General features: G+C 43.5%; 1 protein-coding gene across 1 annotated transcript; it reads right to left on the reverse strand.

Moving 5' to 3' along the window:
• lonrf1l (LON peptidase N-terminal domain and ring finger 1, like) lies at positions 1–10,844 on the reverse strand. The gene is made up of 12 exons (XM_060932636.1): positions 10,140–10,844; positions 8,757–8,872; positions 8,533–8,655; positions 8,408–8,449; positions 7,022–7,235; positions 5,329–5,431; positions 5,103–5,217; positions 4,450–4,571; positions 4,210–4,368; positions 3,869–4,031; positions 3,583–3,732; positions 1–1,210 (listed from the first exon to the last, which is right to left on the reverse strand). Exons 1-12 carry the CDS (start codon positions 10,693–10,695, stop codon positions 1,052–1,054), a joined length of 2,022 nt encoding a protein of 673 aa, XP_060788619.1. The 5' UTR covers positions 10,696–10,844; the 3' UTR covers positions 1–1,051.
• Positions 10,845–14,976: the final 4,132 nt, after the last annotated feature.

The following is a 14,976-nucleotide window of genomic DNA, read 5'->3' on the forward strand; positions in this document are numbered from 1 at the left end:
TATTTGGTCTCCGAAAATGAAAGTTTGACTGTTGAAATCCACGACTACTTTTACTTAACACACGAGTAAATCCTCAGGAGGAGCCCTTTAATATGCTGCTCTTATTGTTCTGATAAAATTAAGCCTTAAAGTTCTCCATTTTCTTTTCTTCCCTTATTATTATTATTATTATTATTATTATTGTTCCTCCTGATGAAACCGGGTCATATTAACACTCACTGTTGCGTCTGTGAACTGAAGCTGCATGTTTTCCGTGACCGAGTGATCAGGACGTGACGGACCCGCGAGCAGATTAACTCAGCCGTCTTGAATGTTTCAGCTTGAACATCACCATGCAGCAGCAGTGAAATCACGCCGATTAAACACTGCTCGAGTCCTTTTAAATAAATATTTGCCTTTTGTACTGTATATGAACCACCTGACCCTCCTTACAGGTCTCAACGGCGCTCATCACAGGAAGCAGAGTCCGTGTGCGTGAAAATGTTTTACACCCGGAGCCGTGTGCGAACAGCTGTACTGTAATATAAACACACACTAACACTAAATACGACATGCTCCTGATCTGCAGGTGACCCGGGGCCAGAACACACTGCACAGCATCAGAATTATTGGCACTGTGACACATTTACACCCCGGGGAAACGGGTGGTCATGGATCACTGTTCCGAACGTTCAGCTACATTTCAGAATTATATTTCTCTTCATAATCTTATCAAGGGTGCCAATAATTCTAGAGCAGACTGTATGCTCCTTAGAACTGATATCAGGGACAGGATTACAAACTTGGTCAGGCTCTAACACGTTTCTACACATCTGTCTAATCTCCATCTAATCTCCACCTTATTTTTATTTATCTGAGCTTGAAGGTTTAAGTGTAAACTCAGTTTTGTTTTTATTACAAATAAATGACAAAAAAAAAAAAAAAAAAAAATCAGCATTTGGGATTTGTTTCAGTCACAACACACACTCACCTCAGTACTGTCTGTGCTAACGAAGAACGGCACAACGTTACTACTGCATAAGGAAACACAGTCAGGCTGTGCGTGTTCGCTCTACTCAGGATGCGCGTTCTGTAAGTACGTGAGGATGTGCTGGATCTTAACCAGACGTTCTCGGAGCGTGGTCATGGAGAGAACCGAGAGCTGGTAACGAGGATCCACTGGGAGAACCGCTAATAACCACCAACAACACGCTGGACCATTCGGACTGGACTAGAGAGAGAGAGAGAAAGAAGGACTATTAACCTCTTGACCAGCTTTTTTTTAATAGACGTTTTACAGGTGTTTAAATAGCAGAAACAAAGCCAAATGTTCAGTTCAGTAGTTTGTACTACAACCCTGAATCAGAGAAAGTTGGGAAAAATACAAATAAATAAATCAGTGATGTGTAAATGTACTTTGACTTGTATTTCATTACAGACAGAATGAACCCGAGATACTTCATGCTTTGTTGGTCGACTTCATTTAATTTATTAATATCCATCCATTCCTGCGTTTCAGTCCTACAACACTTTCCAAAAAAAAAAAAGTTAGGATGAGGAAATTTAAAGTGCTGATGACACGTTTTTGACATCTTTGGCGATGTTTTATAACATAAAAAGTAATTCCCGATGATCCATATATTAATTCACGAAGGTGCCTATTTTAAAAGTTATGATAAAAAACGCGGCTATTTGGGCAAATTTGACGGGGCTGCAGCACCCAGGAGACGAAAGAGGAGGAGGAGCTATATGACGTCAGCGAAAGAACCTTCCTCCTAACTTACCAGTTTGTTGTTGATGCGACAGGTGTTCAGTTTGTCATTATTAGTATTATTATTATACATTATTATACACATAAAATTTATTTTCCTTAATCTGCACTATTTTGATCAAAGAATACAGCAGGGCAAGCATGGCAGCAGACATTTTGATTCAAGAGAAAATTACCCAGAATTCCGTGCACTGGGGGTCTGAGGGCTCTAGAGGACCTGGTGTGAACAGAAAGAGGACTGAGGCCCCATCAAAGCTTAACTGGACCAGAAAGAGAACCCAGTCCTCTTTGTAATAAATTCACAGTGTGAACACAAAAAGAACTGAGTTCTTTTTCTGTTGGTCCACTTTTTGGTCCACTTAAAGAGGACTGGGTCTGGTTCCTTTAAAGGGGACCAGGTGTGAAAACACCCAATGACAATGTTTTATCTTTTTGGCTCATATACGCCTTTGAAAGGCCAATCCGTAGTAGGGATGCAAAAACAAAAAAATCTTGACCGACTACCGAGCCTCATTAGCCGGTTAACCTACGAGTTTAAACAGGGATGCAAATGGCGGATGCGCCTTTTTCACGGCTGAATCGCGCAGATCCGATTTTTTTGGGGGGGGGGGCGCGTTGGAGTGTCTGAATAATTTCAGAGTAAATTATGTATTAAAATTACTAAATGAGCAAATGCTGTTACAGTCCATGAAACATAGGAAGTATTAGTATGAGAAGGCAGTTGGTTAGAAAGCTGCACATATTTGCGCAGCTTCCGTGCAGGCGTGCGCGGCGTTCTGATTTACTGTTTTTCAGACAAAAATATACATATTTACAACCCTGTCATTATCTGGAACTGAGTTTAGATTACGAACATTCTTACGATAAAACGTCCTGCATAGTCTCTTTATGATAAACGTCTTAATGCCACTTACCCGTGAGGTTATCAAGTAGACATTCTTCTTCGGAACCTTCCAGAGGTATAGTTGGGATACCCATCCCGCAACAAAATATTTATAAGCTTCCAGGCTCTTGTAAGCTTTGAGGGCTTTGCCAGTGTAACATGATTCACGATTAACGAGAAAATTGTAAAAATGTCGTGGTAGGCCAGATCGGGCAAATCGCCGGCACTACAGCTCCAAATTTCCCTGAACAAGGATTGCAGCAAGTTGTACGGATCTGCAATCCCCAACCTGGAGCACTTTTCCACGTAACGCTGCCTCACGTCACCTTCAAGATGCTGAACAAACTTAGACAAGTAATCGCGCGATGTAGATGGGGTATTTTCCGAATTTTCTTGGGGATTACTGCCCGGATCCATTACGCTCACGCAAGGTAAACAATCCTGATGCCGTCCAATGTGGCGGAGTGGGCGGAGTACACACGTGCGGGTCACGTGACTGCACATCCTCTATAGAAGCAGAGATCGGCACTGCACCCATACGCCTTAGTACTGGGACAGGAGACTGCCTGCGGTGGGGCGGGGCAGCTGGTCAGGAGACTGCTGGGGGGGGGGGGGGGGGGGGGGCGCTTTACTGGGAAACGCTTTACTGGGAAACGCTTTACTGTCACAACTGTTTCTGATTCAGGGTTCTATGTTCTTTCATGTTTCTGTAACATTCATAATAATCTGGAAGCTGAGCTTCTGGATCCTCACAGGTGTAATGTTCATTTTTGAAGTTAATTTATTTCCACTTAAAATTAGAGATACGTTTAGCAGTTTCACGTAGAAACCACATCAGGCACAAACTTTTGCACTCGGCTATATTTAAATAAATTAAAAAAAAAAAAAAATTCCATGTGGTCATTAAAATAAATTAACATACAATAGTGTGTGTGTGTGTGTGTGTTACCTGTATATCATTCTCTTTCTCAGGCATGGGTCCGAAGTGCTGCAGTATTTGGTTCCTGAATCGGTTCTCCAGAGCGTGAAACCACACACTCGCCTGATTATACACCTGATCATAGAGATCCTGCAGCTGCAGTTCCTCCTTACCCTCCACCTACAACACACACACACACACACACACACACACACACGACTTGAACTCAAGCTACATGTCAATCCATGTTCATATGTGGTCTTACAGAGTGCAGGTGAGAGAGAGAGAGAGAGAGAAACAGACAGACAGCACTCACTCTCTGGTCCTGCAGGTACTCGATGTTGGCGATGTAGTACCCGTCCCTCATGCTGCGTGTGAGAACACGGAACCGTTTCCCTCCAAATGTGTCGACCACCGAGCGGCCGTCTGGCAGAAAGTGCACATTACGAATGTGCAGCATGCAGCCGAAATCCGCAAACCTGAACACACACACACACTTAATACATACGCTCATAGTATTTTTCTACAGTCTTCCTCCCTCTCTCTCTCTTCACACACACACTCTCTCACACACACTCTTCCTCCTGCATTTTAGCTTAAGTAAATTAAAAGGGTCATAAACAGCACAATTAAAGCAGCCTCTCACAGAAAACACACCCTTTGTGTGTGTCGCTGATGCACATGCCGAACTGTCGGGTTCCAGTCTCCATGCAGCGGCGGATCATGAGGCGGTACCGAGGCTCAAACACGTGCAGCGGGCAGGGGACGGTGGGGTACGCCATCGTACACACGAAGATTGGAACATTATTCTCTAAACTGAGAGAGAGAGAGCAGATTTTATGTATATATATATATATGTGTGTGTGTGTGTGTGTGTGTGTGTGTTGTGCTGCTTACTCTGAGAGCTCTTTTGTTTCGTCGTTGTGTATCTTTTGTCTCCTGGCATGATGCTCAGACAGGTAACGCTTAATGATGTCATCAAGCACACGTGTGATGGAGAACCGCCGAGAGGCCAGGTACTGAACACACACACACACACACACACACACCCCGCTGTTAATAATTTATCATCATCATCATCATAGTGAGACAGTGAGAGAGAATAATTTACAAGTCATAAAAATAAAAATCAATTTAATTTCAATAAAATTTATACTTTTCATATTTATTACTATTGAGCATCTTTATTAACACATAGCATGATTTAATTGGTTAAGTTAAAAAGCAATAAAGATTTTTCCCCTTTTTTCTGTCGGCTCAATTCACTTGTGTAATTTCAGCGGATTTTGTTTTTATAGCTTTTTTTTTTCTTTAAGTGTGAAATTTTCAGATGGAATTTTTCGAATTGAATTCTGACAGCCACCTAATGACATCATAACAGCAGCCAACCAATCAGCAGCTTTGGTTCAGCTGAAAGTCCATTACAAGTTCAGTTACAGATCCAACAGAGAAGCGCTAACGCGGCTCGGTCAGTGGCGCGCGATTAGCATCGCCTCACTGTTAGCATCGCTCAGGTTTTTCATTCTGAGATTTACTGCAGTCTCTCTCACCAGCCTGAGGCTCTCTTTACACAGAGGACACTGAGGGCTGTGATCTAAACTCCTCTGCAGGCAGTTCTTACAGAACGAGTGTCCACACGGCGTCGTCACCGGCTCATAGAACAGCCTGAGAGAGAGAGAGAGAGAGAGAGAGAGAGAGAGAGAGAGAGAGAGCTTAGCTGTGGCTCAATTAGCTAACTGGGTTAGTTATAAATGCTACATATGCAGTTGCTCATACCTCATGCACAGTGAGCACTCAAAGTCCGTGGGGTCGAGCAGCTCTCTCGGGACGCTGGGGTGGAGTTTACCTTCATCACTACACACCGGTGCTGCAGCACTCACTAGAGAGAGGGATATAAAGGCTAAAACACACTCCACAGAAGCTAATCCCAACCCTACTAATGGAAGCAGAACAAACACAAACCCTGTGTTTAATGCACCCTTGATGACTTCCCCCAGCGACTTCCCAGGCTTTCAACTATCAAATGTACAGAAGAAAAAAAATTAAAAAAAAATCCCCAAACAAAGCTAGCTTTTCAAACATTCAAAAACTCTGAAATTAAATGGGCTGACAAACTAATTAAATCCCAAACGAAAACATTTGCAAAGGCTGCAGTTAAGACAAAACTGATACAGATAAATAAATACAGGAGCTCATGGCTGACGATTCCTCATCAAAGCCAGAAACCCAACACTAAAACTATCCAAATAAAATCTGCTAGCTAATGTTACAGAACTGTGACTTACTGGAGTTACAAAATATAAAATAAAAAAATCCCACAATCCCCAAACAAAGCGAGCTAGTAAACTAGCCAACTGTTTGTAAAAGAAATGCAAAAATAAAGCTAGCAAAAAAAAAAAAAAGTTAGCAAACTAAAGTAAAACTAGCATGCAGCTACTACTGCCATTTCTTCTTCGGGCTGTTCCTGTTAGGAGTCTCCACAGTGGATAACGTCCCTCCATCTCCTCCTGTCCTCTGTATCTTTCCCTAGTGTGTAACTAAGGTGGTGTTTACATTAGACCGCATCCGTATCGTTTTCGTCGCGGATGCACTGTCCGTTCACATTAAAACGCCGGGAAACGACTCCACAGGCAGAACAACTTGAATCCGCCAGGGCCCACGTATTCAATCCATTACGTATCTGAGCCGGTGCTGTGTAAACATTGAGGACACGAGGAAACGCAGTGCTGAGCTCTAGCTGACAACGTCACTGTGACATCCACCTTCCTGATTCGCTGGCGTTGGTCATGCCACGTTGGTCATGTGACGTGACTGCTGAAAAACGGTGCGAACTTCACTTCCTGCTATTTGTCCCGAATCACTGCTCGTGCGCTTCACTCGCGCGCTGTGTGAGCTGCGCAGGGCTGGAGTGCGCACCCTCCAGACGGCACTCGCTGTTCAGGGCGGAGTGATTTGGAGCGCAGGATGCCTGCGGAGCCGAGCGTATCCGTGTATTGGTGTTGCTGTGTGCACGCGAATCGTTTTAAAAACGTTAATCTGATGATCCGCTGATACGGTCTAATGTAAACACCACCTAACATTATATAAAATCTCCACACAAAGCTACCTTGTTAAGTTCAGGAAAAAAAAAAAAATCTTCGTGAAAAGCTAGCTAATAAACTAATTTTAGCAAAAAAGCCAAAAGCAAAGCTAGTTAGTTAAAAAATCTGACCAAAAGTGAGCTAGTAAACTAATGATGGCGAAAAATTCCAGGCAGCTAAAGTGGGAGAACAAGATTCCTAAACAGAGCAAGCAAACCAACACTTAACAAAAAACTCCAATAAACCTGGCGATCGAACATTATATACACACACACACACACACACACACACACACTAGGGCAAAACCCAGGAGGGAGGGGTGGGTGTGTGCACGTGTGGGAGAGAAAGAAAGAAAATGTTAATACTGAGATCTGAATAGGGCGACTGACCTCCGTGTTTTTTGTGTTTGGAGTCACTGTTCTCCACCCCTTCAGGCCCCGCCTCCAATCTGGACAGTTTCCTCTTCAGCAGTGCACCCTGTTCTCCCAGCTGAGGGGCGGAGCTTACCCTCTTCAGCCCCTCTCCTCTGGCTCCGCCCACCACATGAGCCCGTAAAGACTGAGCTCGGATTAGCCCCGAGGGCTCCGAACTCTCCTCAAGGGTCTGAGGGACACAAAGAACGTTAAACGTCGACATGCTAATAGGATGAAACCGTTACCTGTGTCACGGTAAACCGCGGTAAAGTTCCAGACAGTTAATTTTACCGTTTCAAATATTAATCATGATTAAAACCAGGGTTTGAGAAGCTCATGTTAAAGTCTGGAGAAAGCAAATTCAGAGAAAACTGACATTAGAAAATAGCTGCTGAAAAAAAAAAAAAGTGAAAAGACTGAACTGTGACGTGAATGATGGAGTTTCTCATCATTTCTGTGTTCAGGAGTTTTGGGCGGGTCAGAACTCCGGGCTCAATGACACACTGGCCGAGAATTTCCAGAACCCTTTTAAGGTTTACAGTATTTTCACGCCCACCTACATGTCATTATGGATCACTTCTGTTTTCTTTCAGGATGGCAAGCTAACACTCATTTCCGAGAAATAAAAGATTTTTCTTTTAATGTTTTTCTGAATCTAATCTAAACACGTGCTGCCATTTTTAACTTTTTTCCCCCTCAGGTTCAGCCACAACCTGTGTGCACTCTGCTCTTCTGCCGCGTTGCTAAATGCTCGTTCAGAATGGATTCGTTTATGGATTGGTGGACTTTGACAGAAAATAATTAAAAGAAGATTTTTTGTGTGTGATTGGACATGTTTCCGAGCTGCTCATCTCAAAGCAGCCTTGTGTGCTGCTGGCTGTTACATGGATCTAAAACTAGCTGGATTGGAACACCAACTCTACTGAGGAACAGCAGGAAAGAATTCAACTGGTTTATTAACCCACAATGTCCTGACCTTAAACTAACCCCAACCACAAGCCTGAAGCCACTGCAATGCTGATTCACCCAACAGTTGCTGAAATAAACCAAAAAGTGTCAGACCATGTGCTGACTTCCACTGGTCTAAACCCGCAGCTCTGCCACTCCGCAGTCAGATATCACCGGAGGCTCCACCTTTCCCACCTTCACCGGACAGCGCTGCTCATTTTATTTGCGGTTTTCAATATAAAATTTGGTGAAATTATTTCCGTTTGTACTTTCTGAACAAAAGCAGCACATTTTAACAAAACCATAATAACACTGATAACTTATTTCAGTCACTGTAACCTTGTTTCATCTCTACATGCTAATGCACTAATACACAAATCACTGGGGGGGGGGGGGGTCGTGTTTCAGACTTGCCTGCACACTCTCACACGTCGGAAGCAGGAGATCACACAGGATCTGCAGAGAGAATAAACATAGCTGACCAATCAGAATCCAGCATTTCATTGTGCAATGATTTTATTTATTTGTTTATTACATACATTTTCTACTTCCTGTCTGGCCTCCTGGAAGTCCTGATCCACACAAAGACACTGGAGGAAGAGTTTTACAGACTCATCCATTCGACCCATTTCCTTTAACAGCTTAGCCTTACAGAACACCACCTGAGAGAGAGAGAGAGAGAGAGAGAGAGAGAGAGGGTTGTTGTGGTGAGACAGCTGACGTGAAAGTAATCTGTAACTGTAAAGCATGCTTTGTTGCTCACCTCAACAGACGGAGCGATACTCATGCACACGTCAAAGTCTTCCAGAGCGTGATGATACTGCTGCAAATGGCGATACGCTTCAGCTCGACACACTCGCAGTCTGATATTACTGGGGTCTAGAGAGAGAGAGATAGAGAACCTCAGCCTTTAGACACCATAATTAGTCTACAGTGTGTGGAGCAACAGTGAGCGTGAAGGTTCCCTCTCTGATAACGATCATGAAGAACCTTGAGAGAACCCAATCCAGGTGACCATATTCTAAAGAAAACCAGCAACACACAATAACTAGAAAAAACAAGAGTGTTCTGAGCACACAATGTCCCCCACTGGCAACTTGGCCATAACTCTGGTAAAATGTGACGGAATTGAATGAAATTGTAATGTGTGTATTACCGACATATACCAAAGAATCCTGCCAAGTGTCGTGAAATTCCTACAAAAATTGAGAGAGGAGTTGACTTCAGAAGGTGAGCACCCTTCCTCGGACAGACATCGCCACGACATAATCCCTCTCCGGGCCGTTCAGCCAGCGGGGGGTAATACAAATCGTGAGTGAAGTTGATTTCAGAAAGCAAGCACACCTTGATGAAATTACCAAAAGTACAAGTTTAACAAAAATCAAGGGCATAACTCTGGTAAAAATTTTCGCAAACAAAATTAAATCGCAATACGCATATTACAGTCATAGAACAGCCTTTTGACAAGCTTCGAGAAATTCGTCCAAAAGCTGCGAGAGGAGTTGACGTCAGAAGGCAAAAACACACCTTCAACGAAATTGCAATATGCGCATTATCGACACATGAAGAACCCTGCCAAGTTTTCTCCAAAAAGTTGTGATGTCAGAAGGGGAGCGCCCTTCCCAGGGGACCCCGGGGCCCAAAAGTTACTGAGCTCATCTCGTAAGAAAGGGACCGGTTTCTCGTGCGTCCTGTGGGCGTGGCCTGTATGTTTGAGTCACATGATCATGCAGAGCCGATTAAGTCGTTCCATCACACAGGTTCCTCAGGAGGTTCCGGAACCTGTGAGACAGAACCAAGCAGCTTCCTGCACGTGGACACAGATCTCGCGATAACTCCTGAACTCTGCTTCACCTTCCCCCCCACGCCGCTTATAAGCCCAGTGTTCTCGGAACCGCCGCGGGTTCGGGCTGAGCGTCAGGACGCGCCTTATGCAACTAGGGGCTTCGCGCATGCGCCGTTCGGGTTCGTCTTTTGTAACGCAGGGGACGGTGCGCGCATGCGCAGTGCGAGTCGGGCTTCATTCCACAACACAGTCCATAAAAGTGTCAGAAAGCGATGAAGCGCAGCGGGCCGAGCCGAGCCGAGCCGAGCCGGTTTACAGAGAATGTGAACAGCGTGATTAACTGAGTGAAAGTGAACTGACCGGAGTGCAGTAGCGGTGTTGCTAAGGCCAGCGCTCGGCTCAGGTGTTTGCTCCTCAGCAGCTCCTGCACCTCCGCGCTCCTCTTGGCTTTGCGGACTTCCTCCGGAAACCATTTCTCTAAGAGTCCACACAGCAGCACGTTCGCGCGGAGCAGGTGTTTGGGCCCGAGCTCCTCACGGCACCGCTTACACTCGGACAGACCGGCGCGCTGCAGGCAGCTCCTGCAGTAGGAGTGTCCGCACGCGGCGGTCAGCGGCTCCGCCATGAAGTGCTGACAGCCGGGGCAGTCCAGCTCCCGCTCCGGCGCTCGGCCCCGCGCCCACGGAACACAGGGCTCCTTCTTCCTCAAGTTGCGCACGATGACTTCCACTAAAGCGCTGATGTGTTCGGGTCGCACGGACTCGGGTTCGGACTCGGACTCGCACCTCACGGCTCGGAACAAAGCGTCCAGCGCCCCCGTCAGCCGCTTGTGTTCCAGCCCGAGCCGCTCGCTGGCGGACAGCATAAAGAAACCCGCTCCGTCCCCACAGCTTTGCTCTGGCTCTTCAATCGACATCTTTTCCCTTCTACGGATGAACCGGATTCCCGACTGGACCGAACCGAACCTCTCCGCGCTAAAGCGCGCGCGGCATGGTACTGAAGCCCAGCAGCTCCACAAGGAGACCCTTAATTGCGCGTGCCAGCGTGTTACATAAAAATACACGCTCACGTGATCACAACGGAGCGCTCCTATTGGCCAGAGAAATGTCGGTTACAAAACCCTGAGCTCGTCAAGTTTTGTAACTGAGCCGAGTGGAGACTCACCCGAGTCTGATCTGAGATCAGCGTCACACACACACACACTGCAACTGAGCCGAGTGGAGTCTCACCCGAGTCTGATCTGAGATCAGCGTCTCTCTCACACACACTATCCTGTAAAAAGCATTCCGTCTCCAGGAGTCCTGCGTTCGTGTTAAAAGTGTAAGACTTCCTGGAACAGGCGCTGAAACAGCGAATCACCGTTTTCTATAAATCACTCTATATCACCAGTACTTAATATTTTTAAGCGATAATAACAATACAAAACAATACAAATCAATTTTGTCCTTGCTTTTAGTCATCTCAGTTTTAGGTCGAAGCTTCTGCGCATGCGCCAACACCTCTGCTGTTACGAGAGCATTGGAATGATGAACCTTATTTCATAACAGCTTTCATAACTTATGTTTTTTTCTTACATCATTTTATACCCTGTGTCAACAACAATAATGACAACAGTGTGAACTTTAACTGACCTTATGTACTGTACAGTTTATAAAGTTACAGAATGATGTTAGTCTGATGGCATGGTTAAATTTTACATTTATTTATTTATTTAGTGATTTTCAGGAAGGTTCTATATGTACACAATATACCACTGAGATTTATATACACATCAGTAAATAAATATATACAAAGGTTTAATTACGTTTGGATTGATCTGTCTTTAAAAAAGTCGTGATAATGTACAGTGCCTTACAAAAGTATTCACCCCCCTTGGTGTTTGTCCTGTTTTGTCACTTGACAAGCTGGAATTAAAATGGATGTTTGGAGGGTTAGCACCATTTCATTTACACAATATGTCTACCACTTTAAACGTGAAAATTGTTGTTTTACTGTGACACAAACAATAATTAAGATGAAAAAAACAGAAATCTGGAGTGTGCATAAGTATTCCCCCCCAAAAGTCAATACTTTGTAGAGCCACCTTATGCTGCAATTAGAGCTGCAAGTCTCTTGGGATATGTTTCTATGAGCTTAGCACATCTAGCCACTGGGATTTTTGCCCATTCCTCAAGGCAAGACTGCTCCAACTCCTTCAAGTTAGATGGGCTACGTTGGTGTACAGCAATCTTCAAGTTATGCCACAGATTCTCAATTGGATTGAGGTCTGGGCTTTGATTAGGCCATTCCAAGACATTTAAATGTTTCCCTTTAAATCACTTCAGTGTAGTTTAGCAGTATGTTTAGGGTCATTGTCCTGCTGGAACATGAACCTTCATTCCAGTCTCAAACTTCTGGCCGACTCAAACAGGTTTTCCTCCAGAATTGCCCTGTATTTAGTGCCATCCATCTTTCCTTCAGTCCTGACCAGCTTTCCTGTCCCTGCAGATGGAAAACATCCCCACAGCATGATGCTGCCACCACCATGCTTCACTGTAGGAATGGTGTTCTCAGGATGTTGGGTTTGCACCACACATGGCATTTCCCATGATGGCCAAAAAGATCAATTTTCGTCTCATTTGACCACAGGATCTTCTTCCATGTGTTTGGGGAGTCCGCCACATGCTGTTGGGCAAACTCTAAACATGTTTTCTTAAGCAATGGCTTTTTTCTGGCCACTCTTCCATAAAGCCCCGCCCACTCTGTGGAGTGTATGGCTTAAAGTGGTCCTATGGACAGATACTCCCATCTCCGCTGTGGATCTTTGCAGCTCCTTTAGTGTTATCTTTGGTGTCTTTGTTGCATCTCTGATTAATGCCCTCCTTGGCCGGTTTGTGAGTTTTAGTGGGCGGGGTCTTCCCTTGTCATGTGTCGTGGTGCCATATTCTTCCCATTTTGCTATAATGGATTTAATGGAGCTCTGTGGGATATTTGAAGTTTGGGATATTTTTTTAATAACCCAACCCTGATCTATACCTCTCTACAACTTTGTCTCTGACCTGTTTGGAGGCTCCTTGGTTTTCATGTTGTCTGCTTAGTAGTGTTGCAGAGTCAGGGTCCTTCCAGAACAGGTTGATTTATACAGACATCATGTGACAGATCATGTGACACTTTGATTGCACACAGGTGGATCTTAATCAACTAATTATGTGACTTATGAAGTGAATCAGTTGGACCAGCTCTTATTTAGGGGTTTCATACGAAAGGGGGTGAATACTTATGCACACTCCAGATTTCTGTTTATTCATATTATTGTTTGTGTCACAATAAAACAACAATTTTCACCTTTAAAGTGGTCGGCATGTTGTGTAAATCAAATGGTGCTAACCCTCCAAAAATCCATTTTAATTCCAGCTTGTAATGCGACAAAACAGGACAAACACCAAGGGGGGTGAATACTTTTGCAAGATACTGTAAGTGTAAAACATTAGGTATATAAAGAAATGTTTTGGTTATAAAATTGTGCTGCATTTTACATTTAATCACTAAACTAAACACTTTGTGATGCTTTTTAAATTCTAATATTTGTTCTAGTCTAGATACACATCTGTAGTAAGTTAATACAGAAGTTAATATATTAAATATTAATTAACTGTTTTAAAAAGATGCCTTTATTTGTCACATGCACACTTCAAGCACAGTGAGATTCATCCTCTGCATTTAACCCATCTGAAGCAGTGAACACACACACACACCCAGAGCAGTGGGCAGCCACACCAGAGCGCCCGGGGAGCAGTCAGGGGTTCGGTACCTCGCTCAAGGGCACCTCAGCCCAAGGCCGCCCACGTTAACCTAACCGCATGTCTTTGGACTGTGGGGGAAACCGGAGCACCCGGAGGAAACCCACGCGGACACGGGGAGAACATGCAAACTCCGCACAGAAAGGCCCTCGCCGGCCACGGGGCTCGAACCCAGACCTTCTTGCTGTGAGGTGACAGCGCTAACCACTACACCACCGTGCCGCCCATTTTGATTTCCTAGCACAGAAAACTGAAAAGAGACCAAGGAGGAATTAAGAAAAAGAGAGTCCATTTCTCTGAATTTGACCTTTTTTTTAAACATATGTTTATTTTATTGTGTTGAAACTTCAAATGAACTCTGGTTTGCATTAAAATCATTTTTAATGTAATAAATCAAAGATGAACACAACGAGGATATCATATGCATATAAATAACCTTTGTAAATCTTTATATTTCTACTAAATCTTGATTCAAGGTCATGTATAACTGTTAGTCATTTTAAAACTCTTCAGTGGCTTCCTGTAGAATATAGAGTTTCCTACAAAAAATTACTTCATCTCAAAAGGATTGTTTCTGGTGAGGTTTCTTCCTATTTATGTAACAATATTATGCATGTCAGGTCCATACAGTCTCATGCCACATGATCTAGCAGTTCTTCTCTTGTTTTACCTCGTGTTCATACTGTTTTTGGTAAATGTAGTTTTTTAAATACTGCTATCGTTGAGTGGAATAAGCTAGGTTCTGATGTTCAAAAGATCAACAGTTTCAAATATGCGTGCAAAAAAAGTTTTATTTGATCATTTTATATCTGTATCGCAGGACATTTTTGTTTGTCTTTCTTAATATCACTTTCTAAACATATTATGTTTAGTTTCATTAAGTCACAATTGTATTTTTTCTTGTATTTTATAATTCTTTGAATATCCTGGTTATTTTATTTCTACTACACAGATGACCTCAATAGAAATAAATCCCCTATTGGACTTTTTTGAGTGATCGTTGGTATAATACAGTGTGGTACAATTTTTCCTCATTCATCATTGTATACTTTACAATTTGTGAGTTGATGTACACTCAAAAAACAAACAAACCCTAATATCAACCAATCAGCAGCAGAGGGAGGAGACAAACAGGCTAACATTCTGTCAGCAATAAATGATCAATCAGATGTACAAATTAACTTTTTTTAATAGATAAAAAAGATGTTCCACAAAAGCGTGAAGTTTGAAACTTTTATGGCTTTGTGTCATGGAGATGCTCAGGGCCGGGAGAATAACAATAAAATCATTCAATTACAAACAAAATATTACTTTTACACTTCTGTTTCAGAATTACTAAAATCCAAAAATGATATATATTATTTTAATGCAGTTATAATTTACAATTGAAAAAAGAAAAAGCGTGACGTCGCGTGACG

Source organism: Neoarius graeffei, chromosome 10 (genome assembly GCF_027579695.1).
Source record: "Neoarius graeffei isolate fNeoGra1 chromosome 10, fNeoGra1.pri, whole genome shotgun sequence".
NCBI classification, from domain to species: Eukaryota; Metazoa; Chordata; class Actinopteri; order Siluriformes; family Ariidae; genus Neoarius; species Neoarius graeffei.